Source organism: Lethenteron reissneri, chromosome 13, assembly GCF_015708825.2.
Source record: "Lethenteron reissneri isolate LAM-NWPU_2019-01 chromosome 13, ASM1570882v1, whole genome shotgun sequence".
NCBI lineage: Eukaryota > Metazoa > Chordata > Hyperoartia > Petromyzontiformes > Petromyzontidae > Lethenteron > Lethenteron reissneri.
The window spans coordinates 8200876-8217873 of NC_083791.1; the positions used below are offsets into that span (position 1 = coordinate 8200876).

General features: G+C 48.2%; 1 protein-coding gene across 2 annotated transcripts in view; it reads right to left on the reverse strand.

The window, feature by feature from the left end:
- Nucleotides 1-2792, reverse strand: part of UBASH3B (ubiquitin associated and SH3 domain containing B) — a 102731-nt gene extending 99939 nt beyond the window's left edge. For both annotated transcript variants that reach the window (XM_061550976.1, XM_061550975.1), the window contains exon 1: nt 2462-2792. In XM_061550976.1, coding sequence (XP_061406960.1) covers nt 2462-2613 — 152 coding nt within the window. In that variant the 5' untranslated portion in view covers nt 2614-2792. The remainder of the gene's footprint in view (nt 1-2461) is intronic.
- Between the last annotated feature and the right edge of the window lie 14206 nt (nt 2793-16998).

Genomic DNA, 16998 nt, shown 5'->3' on the forward strand with positions numbered 1-16998 from the left:
GTATTGGTTTTGTGGTGTGTGCATTGGCTGGGTCATGTAGCCCACATGCCCAACCATTGCATGCCAAAGCAGTTTCTGTTTGGTCGGATAGAGGGGGCTAAACGGGCACGACACGGTCTAGAAAAGAAATGGACTAATACACTACGGGATGTGGAGGTGAGTGGACTTGCCAAAGACTGGTACCAGCGGTGTCAAGATCGGCCTAAATGGAGGAGGCTCGTGAAGGATGCTACTGGTCAGTTGGAGGCAGTCGCCCTCCAACAACAAAGAAGTGCAGAGAAGCGACGCTCACAACAAGGAACGGAGCGCCGGGCAGCTAAAATGCAAAAAGTTGGCACAGTAGGAGGCACAGCTGGTGCATCTGCCATTCATCTCAGTCAGTCAACTCATGGCACCTAAGTCTGTCCCATGACCTCCTGTCAGCGAGCTTCCGACACTATAACGTGGCCTCATAGTGCACCTTGCCTGGCACAGACGCAGTAATGACGTAACCGCCACTTAGTGGCCAATGGCAGGTGTTGCTGTTGTTGTGTGCATTAAATACAAAACGATCAGAAGACAAGTGACGCACACGGAGGCACCAGGGTAGAGAGAGAAAGAGGCGGTTCGTGGTGATGATCCAGATTAGGAAGACTTGTGAAGTGGATGTGGCCCAAGGCAGGAACGAGCAGAGAAAGTGTACCAAAGAAGCCCAAAATCCTACACGAGTGGAAACAAATTCAAGGAGGAAAGAGACAAGGGGAGAATGAATGTGAAGGACTGTTGAGTGTGGACGTAGAGATTGGCCCATGCCACATGAATTGGGAAACATTACGGGAAGTAGATTAAATACAGACTGATATTACTGTCATCACTTTGGAACATAATTTAAAGTGCCACTCAGAGACCACCAACTGGATTATGCTCAAGCTTGCTGATGGGAATGAAATCCGCCCCTGTAAAACTGGAGGAGAGAAATTAATTGACGTAAAAACATTTTATTGCAGCCCTTCTCAATTCACCAAGGCCTTCCCCCATACCATGTCGGTCATGTGCGTTTTTGACAATTCGGACATACTTCAACAATCTAGTCAGTCGCCAGTTGGTGCAGAGGCTGAGCGTGGTAGGGATCTCTTTTCATATCACTTTGACACGGATGTTAGCCGTGGCCGGTAAATCGAACTCTTTGATATTATACCGGGTTCGTCGCTCAGCACACTAACTACTCAGTGTTCCACTCACTACCACCACCGCCCCCCACAATTACACACGCAGTACAGTTCCACATGTCGTATATGTACCGTACACTCTCTTTGACTTAATGCATGCTGGCACACGCACACACACAGACCAAGCAGCAGCATGTTTGCTTGGCAAAACACAATTACCGAGACAGGTTTGTACGAGTCAACAAAACGTATATACGGGATGCATAAAGTGCCGTTACATTTTTTTAAAGTGTATTAAGCAAATCTTGGTATGTGCGTGCTTTCCAACAAGAAACTGACCCTATATGGGCTTTCTGATGGCATCTTCTAACATGTCATTTGCCTTATTCGCCTGTGATCTCCGATTTAAAGAAGTGCGTGTGTGCTGTTAACAACAAAAATAAAGCCGCTGCACTTGCACAGAGGGCATTTGCCATGCAATAAAAAAAAAGCTGCTTGAATGAACGCAATGGCAGAAGGAAAAAATTAATGAATGAAACATTTGCCATGCTATAAAAGCTGCTTGAATGAACGCAATGGGAGAAGGAAAACATTAATGAATTAACCATTCGAGTATGCAAATGTATTTAAATAGCCGTCGGCGTTGTGACTTGAACGAGCTATGGGATTAAGATGCAATTTGTAAACAGCGGCGGCCAAAAAAAATTAAAAATTTCGCACTGAACCTACCGGCCGATGATTTACCACGATTTGCTCTCACGTACGGTGCGAAAGAAGTTCAACATACGCGACGACGATGGTTAAAATTAGGTTTCTGTAATGCTTATTTCGTGTGCTTTGCCTACACACCGTCTGCAATCACGGCAGTAGCAGCAGCAGCAGCACGCGCGTTTAAATTCCACTGTGGCACGTAATGTGCCATGTGGGTTGGGGGGGGCCTACGGGTTACAGATGAACAAGAGGGCAGGTGATGGTGATGGCACGCGGGCGGGCGATAGATGAATTGTAGATTGCACACGCACCAACAACAGATGGGGGAAGTCAAACATTTAAAAAGATAGTGCTGGACTAGGACAGACGAGTGAATATAAATGAAGCGTGCTGCCGGAGAAGGTGGTGGTGGTTGTGGTGTGGCGATGATCGAGAGGAGGAGTGGGGGGGGAAGAAGAGGACACGAAGAGTGTGCCAGAGAGACGAGAACGCAAAGACAGCTGCTAAACAAATTAATAAATAACAGCCATCAAAGCAGCAGCAGCAGCAACAACAACAACACAGAAAGCATCATCATCATCGACGACGGTCAAACCACTCACGCTCGTGCCCTGGGAAACCCCATGGACAGCAAAATGTCGAGCGAAGACGCATTCTTGATCGTCTGCCGTGTCGCCCGCCGGCTCTTCGGCACCACCTTGCTGTACATCAGCTCGGCCGCGTCGCTCTGACCCGCAGCGCCCGCCATGGCCATTCACACCCGCACATACGGCTATGTGCGGCGACGTACGTACGTGTGTGTGTGTCTATATATGTACAAGACAGCGAGGGGGCAGGCAGGCGCACACGCACGCTTGCTGCCCTTCCCCACCGCAGCAGCAGCAGCAGCACACTGCCACCGACTGCGGAACCGCGACTAAAAGTGTGGAGAGGCTTCACTCGCGCCGCGCGTGGTTTTTTTTCGTCCTCCCCCTTTTCCCTGCGCTCCGCCCATTTCCCGCGAAAATTCGCTCCGCCCCCTCCCCATTGGCTCCGCCCCCTCTCCCTTTGCTCCGCCCCCTCATTGGCCCGCCCCTCCCCCTTGGCTCCGCCCCTCCCCCTTGGCTCCGCCCCCTTTCCCTCGGCTCCTCCCCCTTAACACCGCCCCTCCCAATTGGCTCCTCCCCCTTGGCTCCGCTCCCTCCCCCTTGGCTCCTTCTCTTTGGTTCCTCCCCCTTTCCCTTGGCTCCGCCCCTCCCATTGGCTCCTCCCCCTCCTCCTTTGCTCCGCCTCCTCTCCCTTTGCTCCGCCCCTTTTCGTCCGCGCGCGCGTTCTCTCTCACTCACTCTGTCTGTGTGTGTCAACGCCCACGCGCGCTCATTGGACGGCGAGGCCGGTTCGCTGGGCGTGGCCTACGCGGCCGTCGCGCCAATGAGGTCGAGTGGGCGTGGTCGTGGGGGGGGGCGGGGCTCCGATCGTATAGGTGGGGGGGGCTAACAGATTTTGGGTTTCAAGAGCTGATGGTCAAAATACTGCAGAGGTTTTTTTTGGGTAATATTTCTAACTATATATTTATATTATTGTTATTATAAATATATATTTATATGATTATTATAAATATATTCACGCGATCTAAACCCAAAAAATAATAATATAAATATTATAAATATATATTGGTTTGTGTTTTTTTGGGTTATATATATTTATATTTTATGAAAGTCTGTTTATTAATATGTTTTATAAATGCATTTATATATGTATATTCACGCGATCTAACCCAAAAAAAACATCTGCTATGGATAATGTTGGTCGCGAAAGCATGCGTGTTAAAAGAGACCAAGTCTTATCATGTGAGTTTAGCACGTCGTACACTTTTCGCGACCAATATTTTCCATAATCGAGGGTTTATAAATACACCATACGCGATCTAACCCAAAAGCCACTATTATGGAAGTCTTACAGCAATGCACTCTCATCCCTCTGCTTATCGGTAATATTATTCACTTGACTTGCATTCTTGAAGGTCAGCCTGCTGCGTGCGTGCGTTTTTGTGGCAAATTGACAAACAATTGTGGGGCAAGGGTTACAGCAACGCGGTTTGTGGCGTCTCAATTGCGCCCAATCAGAATCGTCGAGGCATCGTTCGCCCCATCCGATTCATCACGCGTCAATTAGCCAGCCTGTTGGCTCATTTCACGTGCGCGCGCGTGTGCCAAGTCACGCATTTGTTACGTCACGCGTTTGTTACGTCACGTGCGTGCCAGGTCACCTGTGTGCCAAGTCACCTGTGTGCCAAGCAGAGGTCGCAACCGGGTACCCGATACCCGTACCCTACCCGATACCCGGCTACCCGTACCCGGCCGGGTACCGGTAGCGGTTTGCGACCCTGGTACAGCCGGGTACGGGTAGGCCGTGAGTCACTGGTGAGTAACCGTTTGTCACTAATTTCCCAACGTCTTGTCTCTTCTCACAATTCAAGATCCTAGAATCAACCCACCCGCGCCTGCAACATGGCTTCATCCCAGAGGTCGCAATCGGGTACTCGTACCCGTACCCTACCCGATACCCGGCCGGGTACGGGTAGACGGGTATCGGGTAGGGTACGGGTACGGGTACCCGTTTTCGACCCTGGTGCGGCCGGGTACGGGTAAGGAATCAAAACCCGTTTGCGACCTCTGGTGCCAAGTCAGGCGTTTGTTACGTCACGTGTGTGCCAAGTCACGTACGCGTCAAGCAGCAATTCACCCGTTGCCAAATCCACACCTGCCAATTCACATTTCAATTCGTAAAGGGTCAAGTCGCATGCATCTACAGAGACCTCTTTGCCAGTGTGTATCAATCACCGTGTGTTCCACTTTAGATGAACCGGTCCGAGGCCTCTACTCACCCACCCAAACACCCCCTTTCCTCCTTCACCAGCGAGGTGAAGTATGGTCAAACAAACCCACCTACAAATGACACAGCGTAGAACCAGCGTTCACCCAGCAGTGGATTGACACTGTTGTGAAGTAATAAAATGCGTGAATCTTTACTAAAACACCGACTTTTACCACTCAAGTATGTATTGTGCAGTTTGTATAATGCTGTGTACGTACTGCCTCTTGACTAAAATCACACAGAATTCCGCCCTGACCTCACCAGCTTTCGGAAGCTAAACCAGCTTTAGCCTGCATAGCGGATGTTGTAGCCGCACTGCTAGTTCACGTTGTCAGCAGAAGGCAGTGCCCCAAACTCCACTGATGTCTTGTGTGTGGCGGCCCTCACACATCAGCAGTGTGAGGACCGCCACACATTTTGAAACCATCGTTGGGTTTGACAGCAGTATAATGACGATGATGATGATGGTGATGATGATGGGGGTTGTTGTCACCATTTATGTGTTTTGTGTCGGGGGACCGCACTTCAGGGGCCGCACTCAAGGCCACCAGGGGCCGCCAGTGGCCAGTGGGCCTTGCAATGAAGAACGCTGCATTATATCAGATAAATAACAACGATTCCCTCGTTATTCGCGAACTTGCTAACCGCGATGTTGGTCATCCGCGAATCGCATCTGGAACTCTGCACGACTGAATTGATAAACTATTATTTAATACTTACTTTTTAGTTTTTATTGACTTTGTGTGTATTACAACCATGTGTTTCTTTGTTTGTGTTATAATGAAGTTCGTGTATTTAATAGCATATTTATGTATTTAAGGTAAATTTAAGGTGATTAAATATGTTGTCCTTTCCCCGCACCTCCGTTTAGCACGGTTGGCTATGTACGGTGCAAAAGAAGTTCAACATCCATGTTTAGTGTACTAATTCAGATACACTAGTAGGAGGCACTCTCTCTTGTTTATTCCGGCCTTCACAGCCATCGGGGATAACTAAATACCGGGTCAGGACAGCCAACATGCTTCCAGACCCACAGCTGTGAAGAGGCGAAGACCACAACGATGGCAGCACGACGAGTTCCACTCCCAATGGCAGCAGCCCCGACTGTGAGTCGGAGCTCTCTTTTATCCTCCCCAGCGTGGCCAGGCTCCGCCCTTGGCCACGCCCCCTTCTGGATCCCCCAGAAGGCTCCGGGCTTCGGCCACGTGTCCCAATGGTAGAACGGGCTGCTACCCCCACTCCCATTCTCTAGCAGTCCCCAGCGCTACGCTCGCTCCAGTGACTCGTTCGATGTCACTACACATGCCTTCACCAACGCGCACTGACTCGCGTGAAGAATGTGTATGTATGTCTTTGTGTATGTATGTTGGGAGCGGTAGTGTAGTGGTTAGCGCTGCGCTGTACTACGAACCCGGCGACCCGAGTTCGATTCCCGCTCACGGCCAACGCCAGTGACGATTATCTGAACTGGTCGTGGGCTTCCCCGAGGTTGACTCAGCCTCAAATGAATACCCGGTGCGGTGTGTAAACATCGCCACTGGGGAGACAAAGGCGGGCGGGAGGGGTGTTAGCCACCCACCGCCTCGTGTGCCGTGCCAGCCTTTATAGGTGCTCGCTAACAACACTTGCCCCAACAGTATGTTCAGGCTACAAAGGGGATCCTTGTCTGTGTCGTTGCCATGTGGATATTTCCACGAGCATGCCACTTAGCCTCCAGATATAGCGACTCATAGAGCAGTAACCATTGAAACTTTAAGGGGAGAAGGGATTGGATGACGAAAATTGATCATTTTGGTGGGACGTTGTTATTAGTTGGACAGGACTTTTCCGTGAAAGACGCTGAGGGTGACGAAAGACGACTGAAAGAATCTGCCTCGGGCATGAACTCTCAGTGAAGAGGATGACGCTGGCTGGAGATATTCAGTCAACCGGACGGGCAGTGTCTCCCTGGTGACATTGGGGTGGGTTGGGTTTGCTAGTTTGATAAGGGCAGCCTGCAGTTAACCAAAGAAGTTTCAGAGGCGGTTTGATGATAAAGATCACTTTAATGTCAGCAATGTGTGATCTTAACAACGTGGAAACTTTGACAACGTTTATTTATTTTTTCACGTGTGTTATTTTATGTTTTTGTCTTATCGGATGCAGTGGGTTGTGTGTGTGTGTGTGTTGGGGGGGTGTAGCGGTAATGGGGAGCGGTGGTGTAGCGGTTGGCGCGCTGGGCTACGAACCTGGCGACCCGAGTTCCCAGCCAACACCAGTGACGATTATCTGAACCACTCTTGGGCCTCCCCAAGGTCGACTCAGCCATTAAAGAGTACCTGGTGAGGTGTGTTAACGTCGGCACTGGGGAGACGAAGGCGGCCGGGCGTGGTGCTGGCCACTCACCCCCTCGTGTACCGTACCGGCCTTCATAGGTGCTCGCTAACAGCACTTGCCCCAACAGTCTGTTGGGGGATCTTTGTCTTTGTCTTGGGGGGTGTTTTATAGAGGCAAAACACATCATTTGTTTTCCTGTGGCTAAACACGTGATGATTAATATAGGACTGCACGTGTTTGACAAAGCTTTGGCTCCGTTTAGCACATTCCGTTTTGTTTTCATTGGTATGTTTTGGAACGCCGGGGTTTTTTTACTGGAACCGATTATTAATCTTACTACTGTGATGTTTTTTTTTGTTATTTTTGATGCAGATTTCGTAGATATTGGGGAATTCCCAGTTATTTTTATCCCGATAATGTTTGGTGTCCACTTTTACTGTGGATTTTCTGGCAGTAATAGGGCACGTGTCATTGACACGTGGGAACCTGAACACATGTTCAAAGAGATGGCTTTAAAGAGCGGGGACTTGACTCAAATAACAGTTGCAATACCACCGTTAAAAAGCAAGGTTAAACCCCATGGTTAGAGCTGCAATAATGCCTTAATAAAGAAGACAGGGTGAGTGGGCTAGTGGTGTCCTCAGCTGTGTGCGCCAGAGGTCACTTGAGTGAATCCCAGTCGTAGCTCTGTGATATCTTCTTGCGCGAGCCATTCTTTAAAGATGAGCATGGTGGGGGGGGGGGGGGGGTTGTACTACATTGCGGAAATTCCAAATGGATTATCGATCTAATGACATGACGCTGATAGAAACAACATTTAAATTTGTTTGTTGCCAGCTACGATGATAATACGTGAGCACTATATAGTGGAACGCTGATTAAACATTAAGCTGTAAGCACAGCTCGTATTGAGAGCAGTGATTGGTGCGCTGCTCTATGAAGCCGGTGACCCGAGTTTTTTTTATGTATGTTAAACTTCTTTCGCACCGTACAAACTCACCACACAAAAAAACTGTTCTAAGGGAATGAGTTTGTCAATCTAGATTCAAACGTACATCGCTCCAGTCGCTTCCTTATACCGGAAGGAAGAGCGTTCCAGACGGACGCAGAAGCGCATCTGAAAGCACGCGATTGGGTGAGCCAAAAGCTGCTGCTGCGAGGATAACCGGAGTTTTTGCGTGAGCTTGATACCTTGACCATGGCTAACCTCATTAGGCGAGTTGTGTTTCTTTTCTAAATCCTTTATATTAAGTTCGCGTGCTTGCTTGCTTATGACCGTGCAAATCTTTCGGTCTTTTTTTAACCCACTTCCCGTGATCCAATCGAGCTGACATTTTGCACACAGACTCGTTGTGCGTGACAATGTATTTTCGTGAAAACAAATTTCCAAAATTTTATACTTTTTAGGAAAAAATATAAATTATATTTAATTACCAATTGCTTAATGGTGGCAGCCATTCATCTGACCCATAGGTGGCAGCCATCTCAAGCCAGAGGACGAGAGGACTCTAGCCGCCACGCATATAAAGGATTTATAGTGAAAAACTTTGTTTTTACGGGTTAATTTTTTGTTCCTCGTCTCGGCCGTGATCAGCCACCGCTAGCGTCAAGGCCTCCCTCCACAGAGCGGTCGTCATTCCCTCACGGCCCCACAATGCAACAGCAGCCCGCCCCAAGCGAGCTGCACGCGAGCTGACCGGTGAATTGGGAAGTTGCATCCTACATCCAGCGGTGCATGGCTTAGGAGCTTAGGGAAGCTTTTATCCACGATGCATTCTGATTAATCCGCAAAATGTTCAAAATAGACCGCAGCAGGCGTCTGTGAAGGAAGACAAAAAAGGGTGTCACTCCACGCACACACATACACACAAAACCCCGTCTGCATCTTCCCCGTTGAACAGGGGGGGGGGGGGGGTGCCAAAGCTTTTTGAGATTTTCGACGCGAGCCACTGTTGCGAGCCAGCCGTGTTGACAATTATCGTTGAGGCAGGAGCCAAACTCGCTCGGCACGCGGAGACGAAGTGCTCCCTCGCACTGCACTGAATTTGCCTGCATTGACTACAAAGCATGCATACGCAATGCTGACATTCATATATACATGCACACCATATCGCCAGCACTGGCGATGTAGTAATAATAATAGTCGCAATTGACATTACATGACCAGTGACAATAAAGCCGTAATAATTTACAGCCCCCACTTTTCAATACAATGCTGGATCGAGGCTTTGCCATGCGATGTCGGTGATGGGGGTTTTGTTTCACCATACGCCAGTGTGTTTTGGTCGGTGCGGGTTAGTGAAGAGAGGCCACAGGGCCAGTTAAGATCACGCTCATCAGTCATGGTCAACTCTTGACCCGGGTACACAGCGTAGGATGTTTAACACGGAGGCTTTCGCGACCAATATCAACGCGATCTAACCCAAAAAAACCTGTATTATGGATGGCGTAGGACGCCGACCACTGAACCTCTCCGCTCCACTCCCAATAAATGTGTAATGACAGTGTGACACCTGCTGGCCTGGAAGGGGAATCACGGGTACGGGCACGGTTAAGTAACAACCAATCAAGGAGGTGTTTCTGGGGCAAAGGTAACAGGTGGGGTTAGCCGAGAAACTCCCAGAACCTGCTCGAAGGTTCCACGAGAGGGCGTGGCCGGAGGCGGGGCCTAGTCACGCCTGGGGGGATATAAGGGGGAGCAGACCTGGAGCTCGAGGTTCGTGTGGGGTCCTGGGTCCTGGCTGCATCGCTACTTGCCGACATCTCTCTCCGTCGTCAGGCCACGTGGAAGATCTCCTGCGTGGTTTCCATCGCCGTCATCCTCGCGCCAGCCAGCCAGCGGCGTAGCCGAGTGTGGGCGATGGGACCACGCCGAGTGATCGGCTGTGTGTAGCCTGTAGAGACGTTAATATCGAGTGTTGTACTCAGTGTGAGAAGGATAAAGTATTGGCCTGTGTTGTGCCCAGTGTTGAGTAATAAAGAAGAAGTACCCTCTACACGATGTGTCGCGGAAGTCGCTCATTACAAATGTAATATATTGTGTCAAAATCTCATCGCTGTAATATTTAATGACTCTTGTGCACACACGTACAAAGACTCCTCATACAGCCTTAAAGGACTGTTGGGGAAAGTGCTGTTAGCGAGCACCTATGAAGGCTGGGACGGTATACGAGGGGGTGGGTGGCCAACACTATACCTGGCCGCCTTTGTCTCCCCAGTCGCGATGTTTACACACCGCACCAGGTACTCAATTGAGGCTGAGTCGACCTAAGGGAGGCCCAGGACCGGCTCAGATAATCGTCACTGGTGTTGGCCGTGAGCGAGAATCGAACTCAGGTCACCGGATTCGTAGCGCAGCGCACTAACTTCTACACTACTGCACTCCCTATGCAACAAACATACACACATGTGCATACATGTGTAATGACAGTAGAGCCTACATGCGCTGTGAGTTGACTAGTGGCCACGGGAGGTAATGACAGGGGAGTCAGCTACAGTGCGAATGCACTAGTGGCCACAAGAGGTAATGACAGGGGAATCAGTTGTGAGTGTGAAGGAACTGGTAGCTATGGGAATGATCGAGAAGGGAGCGTGGTCAGATGACGGAAGAGGACGGTGGAGTCTGCCGGTGGAACGAGCGTCCAGAGTCAGCGAGAATGATCGAGAAGGGGGGCGTGGCCTCAGTCGGTATATAAGGGAGATGCGCGGGAGACTCGGGGCTGTTGCGGTGGGGGTCTCCGCCTGATGTCAAGTGTCAACGTGCCTTCAATAAAGTGCCATCTCAAGAGAAGTGTGTAAAGTCATAATTACACATTTATACAAATACACCGCACTGTACATGTCTACATAACTAAACATAGCATCGCGTACACAAGACAAAGATTGTATATTTAACCTTATACGGCTAATGGGACAAAGCTGGTATTGGAGAGCACATCTTGTGCATGCAAACATTCGCCACTTTGAGTACAAATACACGCTGGTGGAAATGTGAATGCTGAACTGCTGGAGTTGCAACAAATTCGTCACGGCCGTTTCCCCTCCTCGGAAACATCTTGGCGTGCTCAGGTTTTCTCTGGGCTCTCTCTAGTTCCTGGGCTTAGTCAGGACACTGTCACGTGTCGCTCGAATGGATGAAAGCAGATTGACAAGACCGGTGACAAAAAGGTTAGCCAAAGGACAGAACGTATCCAAGAGGATGGCCACCATGGAGATGGAGCAATGAGATCAACAACAACAACAGTCGCCATTCGCCACTAAGTGGCGGCGACGTCACAACGGCGCCTGATGCCACGCCGGGTGCCGCCCCCCCCCCCCCCCAGTGTTCCAAATTTCTGCATTGTAGCCGCCCGGCGCTCCGCAATGAGATCACACATCCAAAATGTAAAAAGAGGCAAGAAATCCTGGGATGAGATGTAAACAGTGAGTGCACAGTTTACCTGTCAAACACCAATAAATTAAAACTTTCAACTTAACTACAGTGTATTTTTTTTTTACCAGGTAAGGTTCACTGGGCTATATAGCGACTTGGCCACATATGATAGCTCAACGAAGTGGCTTATGATGTGGAATATACAGCAGCCAAATACTCTAAACGCATGTTTCTAAATGTGGAGGACCCGGAGAAAAATCCACGCGATCACGGGGAGAGAGACATGCAAACTCAACCCGAACTCACGACCTCCTGCATACCAAGCGAGGTAGCTAACATCTCGCCAACGCCCGTGCCTCCAATAAACGTAATGCAATCTGGACCCTTTTTTAACTACATAGAGAAAGTTCAACACTTCCCATATAATTATGCCTTTAATGATGTGTGTTTAGTTGACCAAGGAAATTGCTTCAACTGCAGCAATTAAGAACAATAAACCCAAGCTGGTCTTGCTCAGAACTTGAATTAAATACAGTCATAGCAACATGCATGTACTGCATATTAATTAAGCTATATGATTGAAAAACATGTTATTGATATCTCGTGATTTACTGGAATTATCAATCCCTTCAAACGGCTGTACACTACACGTATAAATCAGCGTTGCCTTGAATCTCGTGAAAGGTCTGGGTTTTGAACGATTAAATGCGCTGACAACCAATGTGCTTCTTCGTCCAATTAAGGTGTGCGCTGTCGACCGTCCACGAAGTCTGCCATCTGGAAAGACTCCTTACAACGCAAGGTGCCAAAAGAGTGCATGGCATTACCACGCACGTGGGTTTTATTTAGCGTGAAAAGCACAGAGGCATACCATTTCATGTCTTTGATCGTATGAAAAAGTAGCCGCCAAAAACCATCTGGCTTGTTGTTAATTACTGTTGTTGTTTTTGCTAAACGCACAATGGATTAAACTTCGAGACGACAATTGCACTGTGCATAGCGGGGAAGGTGTTCACCTATCATTGAGTTGACATGGGTTGTCAATAGTGTTTTTATACATGTAAATCCTGTTTATTTCAAGACACGAATTCAAATGTCTAGAGTAGAAAACAACAATCTGATTTGTATTTAAACTACTTTAAACAAGAAATAACTAACATTCTTATGCACGGTGCACTGAAAGTGGGAAGGCCGAAAGAAAAAAATTAACCCGTAAAAACAAAGTTTTTCACTATAAATCCTTTATATGCGTGGCGGCTAGAGTCCTCTCGTCCTCTGGCTGGAGATGGCTGCCACCTATGGGTCAGATGATTGCCTGCCACCATTAAGCAATTGGTAATTAAATATAATTTTTTTCTAAAATGTTTAAAATTTTGGAAAAAAAAATTCACGAAAATAAATTGTCACGCACAACGAGTCTGTGTGCAAAATGTCAGCTCGATTGGATCACGGGAAGTGGGTTAAAAAACGACCGAAAGATTTGCACGGTCGTAAGTGCGCAAGCAAGCAAGCAAGTGAACTTAATATAAAGGATTTAAAAAGGAATCAAAGAACACGTTCTATGAAGACTACAATTAGTAAATTGAAGGGCGTATACGAACGGGTTTGGAAATGGCAAAGAAAATATGTAACACATAGAACTCTTACACTATGAGATCTCTTTTACCAGTGGCAAAATATAGTAGTAGGTTTTTACCCTTTTAAACTGGTACAAAACTGACACCTTTATACAAGGCATCATGTTTGCAATGACCACAACACAAGTAGTCAAAAATGCAAACAAGAAGAAGCAACTCTGATAATGATAATAATAGGCACTGTCCTTGAAGTTGATTGGTCCACACCCGAGACGGCTTTCTTTAGAGCCTAGTCCCCATTGGTGTTGGACCAGATGACACCAGAAGGCGTACAACTCAAACACAGTGCAATATCAGAGTATTGAGAGCTCTGGGTAAGCATTTACACTATGAGATCTCTTTTACCAGTGGCAAAATATAGTAGTAGGTTTTTACCCTTTTAAACTGGTACAAAACTGACACCTTTAAAAGGGTAAAAACCTACTACAACATAGAACTCTGTAAAACCGTTGGAAAACGAATGAGAAAAGTAATGACGGCACGTGACAGGAAACGTTTGAAGGCGTCAGTCATATCAAGCTATGGGAAGATGAAATCAATAAAAAGTTGATGATGAATCACAAATGGTGGCGCATAGAGATCAAGATTAACTAATCAAAACCTGCGATTAGCACGGTTGGCTTACGTACGGTGCGAAAAAAGTTCAACACACATACATGAAAGTTTGCAGAGGAATTGTAATGTTCAAACTTGATTTGAAGCTTTCGTGACTGCAGGCATTACTCTTTGGTTCTTTCGGTAAAGTCACGTAGAAAGAAAATAAATTCAATAATAGAGTATGACGTTTCGATTGCAACATAAGCAATTACATTTTATTTGAGTTCTACCTGATGACGGTTGTTTGTGTTGCAATCGAAACGTCGTACTCTATTATTTAATTTATTTTATTTCTACGTGACTTTACCGAAAGAACCAAAGAGGAATTGTAATGTTCTCCATAGCAAAGCAATCAGCATGCTCCAGGATGCAATTAATGTTTCGATTCGGAGGAGTTTGCTCATTTCACACTTGAAGCAGTAAACACTGCTCTTGGTCACATCTAATCATCCAGAGGCAGCTGTTATTTCAACCTAAGTGGACCTATGCTCTAGATATTTCACAGAAATTAAACACTGTACTGCATCTCAATTGCATAATGATGCGTCAGCCACTCATCTGTTCACAAAGTGAGAGGCATACGTGATTTGGAGTGTTACAGACTCATTTCCCTGATATCACACCTGTAATATGTTCAAGAATATCACCGAGTAAGTGAATACGTCCAGTGTTCAAAACCCAATTGAACGCAGACGTAATATTTATATCCGATTCTAAAGAAAACCAATATGAGATACCATTATGGCTGGCCTATTTTTATTTTATTATATGGAAAATAATTTAATTCTGTAAACTGATGCAATAATCCAGGCAGCCATAAACCAATGCCTGAATAGAAAAAAACATATTCGCATCCACGCATTCATTCATGAATAACATTTGCAACGCGCATAATTTGAACTTAAAAGGTACATTCAAAGGTTCGGGAGATAACTGAAAGAGAGGAAAAAAATATTCAGACCCTGACAAAAAGGATGACACCGATGCTGTGCAGTGAGAGAACCAGGGCCAGTTGAAGATTCTCATCGGCACGAGGCACCAGTGGCGTGTGGTGAGGTCAATGACTGGGGAGGCACTGAATAGTGTCAGAGCCAGATTGACACACTAAGGGGGGCGTGTCTTCACTGAGGGGGGCGTGGCCTCACGGAGGGGGCGTGTCCTCACTGAGGGGGGCGGGACCTCACTGAGGGGGGCGTGGTCTCACTGAGGGGGCGGGGACTCACTGAGGGGGCGGGGCCTCACGGAGGGAGGCGTATCCTCACTGAGGGGGCGTGGCCTTACTGAGGGGGCGTGTCTTCACTGAGGGGGGCGTGGCCTCACGGAGGGAGGCGTGGCCTCGCTGAGGGGGCGTGTCCTCACTGAGGGGGGCGTGTTAGACACGTCCCCCTCAGTGAGGCAGATGTGATAGCTGCCTCCCCTGGTGCTTTTTCATTGCAGTTTCATGACGAGACCAGCGAGCCTAAATATCTTTATACACATACGTGAACTAAGTTACCTGGAGTATGGAAGGCGAGGACATGAAATGAAGGGGTCTACAAACATTACATTGGTGACATACTGAGATAGTAACAGGCACGCGCTTATTGCCCGCGCTCCATCCAGTTGCTGAGGGGTTGCGCAATCAGAGGGGAGGCTGAGCGCGTCGCTACCTCACCTCTCGTCTCTTCCTGTATTTGCAGCGGAGCTCCGCAAATTTGGTGATTTTGACTATAAAATGATTGGAATCGTACAGAAATGATATTTATAACACAGATCAGTGGAAAAGTCATAATATTTATTTACTTTGATTATTCTTTTTTTTTACTTTTCGCAACAGCTATTTTCATTGGAGTTCGACAGGTGAGGCTCTGACTCCCCTGCCTCCACCTGACCGTACGTCCCTGCTAGGCACTTCGGTTTCGTAGGCATTCAGTGATAACTTTATACAGTTGGTGTTGCTGTACCCCCCCCATCCCCCCATGTTACTATAGCTGCTGTCACTCCGCTTGTTTCACGCGGTTCTTCGTCCAGACGCTGGACAGCAGGACAGATGTCTTCCTGCTGACAATGTTCACTATTTAGTCTGTGCCCTCATTCCATGGGAGCGCTGTGTGTCGCAGATTTAATTTAAATTATTGAGAATGACAAGGTGAGCCTAAACATAGCATCAGCAAAAATGTCAATTTTCACGATGATTTATCATATCGGATTATAAATACATTTCATTTATATTTACAAATATACGTATATGTTCGTTTTCTTGGTTCTTTCGGTAAAGTCACGTAGAAGGGAAATAATGAAATAATAAAAATATTACATAATAAAATAATTCTCACGACGTTTCACCCACAACGCAAGCAGCCGTCCTCAGGTGAAGACCAGATCTGTCGGGGAGACGCTGTCTATTATGTTATATTTTTATTGTTTTATTATTTCCCTTCTACGTGACTTTACCGAAAGAACCAAGAAGATGAATCCCTGCAGTCACGAAAGCTTTAAATCGAAATATATGTTCGTTATCATGCAAATAACAAAAAACATGATCACATTTTTTTGTATAGGCCCTTTCGTTTTCATACGCCCCTAGGCACCATTGCCTACTGCGCCTTTTGGATGAGACGAAGCTGGAGAGGACAGGGGTGAATTCAGAGCTGCGAGACAGAGAAGCAGCGTGTGAACTCGTCTGACTGGATAGACACCACCAGGCTTGAGACAGAGGCCACTTGAGGCAGATGGGAGGTTATACTGGTAGGAGCCTCCTGGATCCACCAGCCCACAGAGGATTATTGTGTCCGTCCGTCGTGCATCCAAAAATGGGAGGGGTGTGGCTGGGTGGGGAGGGTGGGGAGGGGTTGGGTGGGGAGGGAGGGAGGGGCTGGGAGGGAAGGGTGGGGAGGGGCTGGGTGCGGAGGGTGGGGCTGGGTGGGGAGGGGAGGGAGCGGAGGGGCTGGGTGGGGTGGGTGGGACTGGGTGGGGAGGGGAGGGTGGGGAGGGGCTGGGGGGGAAGGAGGGGCTAGCTGGGGAGGGGAGGGTTAGGGAGGGGCTGGATGGGGAGGGTGGGGCTGGGTGGGGAGGGTGGGGAGGGGCGGGGTGGGGAGGGTGTGGCTGGGTGGGGGGTGGGAGGGGTGGGGCTGGGTGGGGAGGGGCTGGTCACCCCGTGGTGCCCTTATAAAACTCAACGTTTAACCTACTCACGCCGGCTTGTGCCCACCCTCACAGTCGGGCATATTTGCGGAATACACCACGCCGCCGTTGACCCTGGCCATTGACCGAGCAACCCAACGTTCCTACCAGCTCCCTCCGCAGCAGGAATGTGTTACGATGCGACGGCATGCGTGGTTGGGCTACCGCACCTCCGGTTAGGCACGATTTAGCCACGTGC